The following is a 6060-nucleotide window of genomic DNA, read 5'->3' as shown; positions in this document are numbered from 1 at the left end:
GTTCACACACATTCCAAATGCACCCAATTAAGGTTTTTTTGGGGGGCTGCAAAAACCACCCACTTAATCTGGGATAATCAGATCAAGTTTTCCCCCAAGTTTTTAAAAAAGATCCGCATTGTGAATAACCGACACAAATAGACCCGGGATAAAATGCTGCATGCCTTGAACATGTTCCAAATCATTTTGCATCATTGAATCCATCTTTATTCAAATGCTTGCATGTGTGAACAACTGAACCCGCAGAGATGCGCACTGATGCAGTTCCATAATGTGAATAACAAATCCAGAATGCATGGATGAGATGATTCTCATCATTGCATTAAAAAACCCAACCGTCTGAATGACCACTTATTCACTACAGAAACCCACTGGGTGACCTTAGGCAAGCCACACACTCTCAGCCTCAGAAGGAGAGAAGGGCAAAGCCTCTCTGAACAAAATCTTGCTAAGAAAGCCCTGTGATAGGTTTGTGTTAGGATCACCATAAGTGAAAAACGCCATAAAGGCGCACATCAACAGCAATTGCAGGATGACAATTTCCTTCAGTCCCCAGATTTCTAGCGTTGCGGTAAATGCAAAAAGATTTTTTTCCAGACGTGTCCCATCTATCATTCTCTTTCCTTCCCCAAACCAGGATGCGAAGATCAGTCATCTTTGAGTTCAAATTTGGGCATGGAACGCTCCTTGGCTTTCCAGGGCTCCTCCAACCGGAGACGGAGGGTGTTCCGGATCACCAGCCGCTCCAGCAAGAGAGAGCTCACGAACCAGATCAAGGTGTGTTCCAGAGCGATAAGGCCCTTGTAGCTGTAGCGGAACTGGCCATAGTCCCAGGGGCAAGCGTCGAAGATTTGGAGGACGTAACCAGTGGAGAACTGCCAGAGAAAGATGCAGAGGGTATAAAGGGAGCAACGGGTGAGCAAGCAACAGTCCCCTCTCAAGACGAGATGGATTTGCTCGATAGCCAAGCTGCAGGTCCCATAGATGAAGAGGGAACCCAGACTGGTCAGCCCATGAAACGTCCAGTCCTGGTCCAGGATGATGACCGTGAAGAGTATCTCCAAGAAGTAACAGTGGATGGCATAGATATATGCCCGGCACAAAGTGTTCAGCGGATGCAAGGTCTTCTCCATGCCTTGTGACCTGCAAGAGACAAGAGGACCAGCTGTTGGAAAGGTTACTCTTCCTTTTTATTTTATTTTATTTTGGACAGCTACTGGGGTATTCTGGATGTTACAGTCCAGAAACGTTATTAATAACAGCTGGAATAGTCTATCATGGTGTGCATTACATAACTTTACATATACTTTATTTCATTACTTTATTTTGCATGCTGCCTTTCTTCCAGAATGGGACTCTGGCTGGGGGATTCTGGAAGCTGCAGTCCAAAAAATGGAACAGTCAGAATTGTTGGTCATAGTATACATTATATAACTTTGCATTTTTCTTGTTGGGTGCCTTCAAGTTGTTTCCAACTTCCAAAGGTGACTTTATCATGGGGTTTTCTTGGCAAGTTTCTTCAGGGAGGGTTTGCCATTGCCATCCTCTGAGGCTGAGAACATGGGACCAGCCACCCAGAGGGTTTCATGGCAGAGCCAGGATTCGAACCCTGGTCTCCAGAGTCATAGTCTAGCTCTCAAACTGCTGTATGAAGATGTAAGTCCCAAACAGGATTCTCCCAAACGTGCACAACTTTCTCCAATGGCTGTCCTCCAGATATGTCAGACTCCCACACCCATAATCCTAAACTGGAAGACTGATTAAACTGGGAATTAATCTTGGTTAAACCAGTTTAGGGTTGCCTTGTGCTTAAACAGGATTCTCTACATTTTTCCATCACATCTTTCATTTGTAAGATGGCAAGAAGAGTTTTGCTGCTTTAACTGCTATGGCTCAATGCTATAGAGTTCTGGTGCCACAACAAACTACCATTCCCAGAATTCTGTAGCATTGAGCCATGGCAGTTAAAGCACTGTCAAACTGGATTATTTCTGCAGTGCGGATGCAACCTATGATAACCATTTCAAGAAGTATTTCCCAAATTCTGATTAGGGCCTTGGAGAAAGCCTTTGAGCAGCCAAAGTAATGTCTGCTGTTTCTTTGCTGCTGTTCCTCCCTATTAAACGGTATTGAGAGATAGACTCTGCCTGAACATGGAGGCTCCATTTAGCCATCACAATTAATATCTGGTGGTAAAAATCTCCAAATATAATTATAATAATAAAAAAAATCCCAACCTCTTTAAGAAGCACCCAAGACAGAGAGGGAAAGTGGTGACCGCATCTCCTGGCGGCAGTCTGCTGTCCACAAAATCCACTTGGTTAAGGCGAAATTTGCATTCGTGTCCAGAAGGAACTGCCTAAAATTTGGACTTCAGTTTGCAGGATTCCCATGTCGATCCAACCGAACCACATTTCAGGTCCATCCTGATGCGGTCATTTGATGTTGACTCTGGGGACCAGGGTTCAAATCCCCGCTCAAGGATAAAAACCCACTGGGTGACCTTGGGCACGTCACACTCTCTCAGCTTCAGAAGAGGGCAATGGCAAAAAAAAAAAAAACCTGAAGAAACTTGCCAAGAAAACCCCATGATAAGTTCGCCTTGGGGTCACCATAAGTCAAAAATGACTTGGGTTGGATTGCAACTCCCATGATCCCCAGCTGCTTTTTAAAAGCAGCAACCTGACTTCATACACATGGAATGGACTAAAACAGCCTTCCCTAACCAGCATGAATTGGACTGCAACTCCTATGATCCCCTAGCCAGGTGGTTAGGGATCATGGGAGCTGCAGTCCAACCCATCCAGAGGGCTATGTGGTTAGGGGAGGCTGTTTTAATCCATCCATCTTGCGTGAAGTCAGTTTGCTTCCTTTAAAAAGCCGTTCCAATCTGTTATGAACCCTGATGCTCTATTTCCCGTCCGCACTGTATAAATTCAAAGCTACTTACTCCATAAATACTCCTCCAGTCTTCCTCTAATCTCTTTTTGGGTTACATAGAAAAAGTTCTTGGTTGCCTCCTTGGAGGGATGAGTTGATGGCTCCAAGTAGAAGAACTGGGAAGCAGGGAATGGTTGAGGTGGCCTCCTTCTCCTTGCAAGTCTGGAAGGGAATGGTGCCTAGTGGTTGGAGCAGCGAGAAAGGGAATGCTGGCCGCCACTCCCTCTATTTTGGGCGAGTCACTTCCTCTTGCCTTGGTTTCCCCATCTTCCAAATCCACAATGTTAATTAGGGAATGTTGGAGGCCCAGGTTAATGAGATGGTGTTGCAAGAGAAACTATGCGCGCACGACTCCATTGGTGTCAAGTGCCTCTTTTTGTAAGCAATGTGGGAAATCAAAGGTTCCAGGAGGAGGGAAATAACAGCTCTGGGCACAGAACCGAGGAAGCCATGAACCTGTGTGCCTTGCTTTTAATATATACCTGTATACCTCCAGCGCAACTCAGAGGTTGGCCATAGAGTTTTGCTGGAGAACCTAGAGGTTCCTAGAGAAAACACTTCTCTAGGCATTTGCGGGAACTTCTGACATGATTCTGTGGTCAATTTCTGGCACATGTTGCTCACTGAGTTGCACTGGAGATTCCTAAAGTTTAAGGTAAAGGTAGTCCCTTGACATGAATGGCTGGTCGTAACCGACTGTAGGAGGTGAAAAGAATCGTGCTTTTCTTGTTTGCAGTTTTTCCACATTTACAGGGACGCTTCAACGCTAACCCCAGCGAATGTGGAGGGACCACTTTATGCCCATGTATAAGTCTAGGGATTTTAGTGAATAAATTGAGTCAACTTATCTAAGAGTCAAGGTACTTTAACTCTTATTTTAAAAAGCAAGCAACCTCTGGTGAAAGGGAAGAGTGTAATCCGTCTTGGAAGCACTGGCCCTACTCTATCCTCCATCCACCCTTTAACTGGACAGATTTCCAAACTTTGGTCCTCCAGGTATTTTGGACTTCAACTCCCAGAAGCCTCACCCAGCTTGGTCAATGCTCTGGCATTCTGGGAGCTGAAGTCCAAAACGTCTGGAGGACCAAAGTCTGGGAACCATTGATCAGTATCCACCCACCCATCCATTTATCCATCAATCCATCCATTGCACAAACATTTCTGCCTGCAGGGATTTTGCAAATGATTGGCACTGTTTTCTTTTGTTCCATCTTTGAGATCCTTTGCTACATGGCCCTAAGTTTTACCCTTGTTTTATCCATGGGTCATATCAGAATCCATAATTTTAGCACCCGAATCTGTTCTCAACTTATATATGAGGTCGATTTACAGTTGAGTATCTATGGCAAATCCACTGCTTGGTAACTAGGCAGGACTGATAAGAAATTCAGTATCTCAGGGTTTGTCTGCAGGTGCAGACAAGGTACAACTAGAGCGCCCTCTGGTGGGCGCTGAATGAAATGTAGGATGTTTTGGTGGTGGAGGCAATGGTTGTGGTTGTTGCTGCTGTTGTTGTGTACCTTCAAGTCATTTCTGACTAATGTCTACCCTAAGGCATGGGGCTTTTCCCCCCCGCAGATTCCTTTGGAGGAGGTTTGCCATTGCCTTCCCCTGAAGCTGAGAGAATGTGACTTGCCCAAGCTCACCTAGTGGGGTTCTGTGGCTTACCCAGAATTTGAACCCAGCTCCCCAGGGTCTCTCCCATGTATTGGTTACAGACTTTTTTGTGTCTGTTTTTGACTTATGGCAACCCTATCAAGGGGTTTTCTTTTAGGGCAAGATTTGTTTCGTCAGCTTTGCCATCCTTTGTTTTTTGTGGGTTTTTTAGGCTATGTGGCCAAGTTCTAGAAGAGTTTATTCCTGATGTTTCGCCAGCATCTGTGGCTGGCATCTTCAGAGAATGCTGGCATGGAAGGGAGTGGGTGCCAGCCACAGATGCTGCTGGTGAAATGTCAGGAATAAACTCTTCTAGAGCTCGGCCACACAGCCCTCAAAACCCACAGAACACTATGGATGCCTGCCGTGAAAGCCTTTGACTTCGCATTTGCCATCATTGCCTTCTGCCAAGGCTGAGAGAGTGTGACTAGCCTGAGCAAGGATTGGAACCCTGGTCTCTCTGAATCCTGACCCAAGGCTCAAACCACTGCACCTTACTGTCTCTCACACTGGTTACAGTTAAAGGCGGAAGAAACCTGCCAATTTTGTTCTTGCTCCGTTTTTCGGTTTTAAATTTGGGTTATCCCTCCCTTGAAAATTTTGTTGCCATTTCTGTTGCTTTGCTCAATCTGTCCCAGATTTCAGCCCATGGGGCACAGCTAAAGTGGCCTGTTGTGGCCACTATCTTCTCCCACAAAAGCAGAAGCCTCTGAGCCCATTTGGGGGATTCACTGCTGCAGAGCTGACTCTGGGCAAGTGGCATCTGGTGACAAACCAATTCTCCAGCAAGCGATAAACTGAACCAACCAGTTGGAGCAGGCATTTAATCTCCCTCTGTGTATCCTGGCTGCTTATTGAGTCTTTATGCTGCTGCCTGGCTGGACTGGGTGCATCAGAAGCACACCAGTGACATTTCCTTGTTTTCTTTCCCAACATCTGTGACAGATCAGGGTCAATGCAGAGGCACAGAGCCTCCCCAAACACTGGAAAGGTTACCTTTTGGAGCTACAGGTAGTGATGGCAGATTCTGGAAACCTATGAAAGGGAACCCAAGGGGTCATCCAGTCCAATCCCTTGCAGATGTAGGAAATCTACAGCTATGGCATCCTTGACAGGTGGCCATTCGAAATCTTTTTCAATGCCACTTCAGCAAGGGAAACCGCAGAAAGGCAGGGGTAGCTGTTTTGGCCATTTAGCAAATTCATTTAGCAAATTTGGATCATTTAGCAAATTGGTGGGTTTTTGTTTGCAATGTTTTGAGGTCATCTGCTCTTACTGGGAAGTCCTTCCTAATGATTCTACTTTCTTGTCACGCAAATCCATTTGCTTCTTTGAACACATAAGCTAGGAGAGGCTGCAGCAGTTTTCTTTTGCCTGAGTCTCCTGGGAAGGGCAGGACTCTGACTCCTCTATTCTTCCCCACAAAAATTCCCTTTGCACTTTCTTTTGTTTAAAATCCTTTTT

The 6060-nt window shown here is 45.6% G+C and overlaps 1 protein-coding gene across 1 annotated transcript; it reads right to left on the bottom strand.

Moving 5' to 3' along the window:
- LOC149304647 (transmembrane protein 229B-like) lies at nt 1-3087 on the bottom strand. The gene is made up of 2 exons (XM_089479186.1): nt 2951-3087; nt 1-1143 (listed from the first exon to the last, which is right to left on the bottom strand). Exons 1-2 carry the CDS (start codon nt 2953-2955, stop codon nt 648-650), a joined length of 501 nt encoding a protein of 166 aa, XP_089335312.1. The 5' UTR covers nt 2956-3087; the 3' UTR covers nt 1-647.
- Nucleotides 3088-6060: the final 2973 nt, after the last annotated feature.

Source organism: Sceloporus occidentalis, unplaced genomic scaffold (genome assembly GCF_023333645.1).
Source record: "Sceloporus occidentalis isolate IW3139 unplaced genomic scaffold, rSceOcc1.0.p SCAF_13, whole genome shotgun sequence".
Classification (NCBI taxonomy): domain Eukaryota; kingdom Metazoa; phylum Chordata; class Lepidosauria; order Squamata; family Phrynosomatidae; genus Sceloporus; species Sceloporus occidentalis.
Note: the sequence above shows the minus strand (reverse complement) of the source record. Positions and strands in the feature narration are given on the sequence as shown.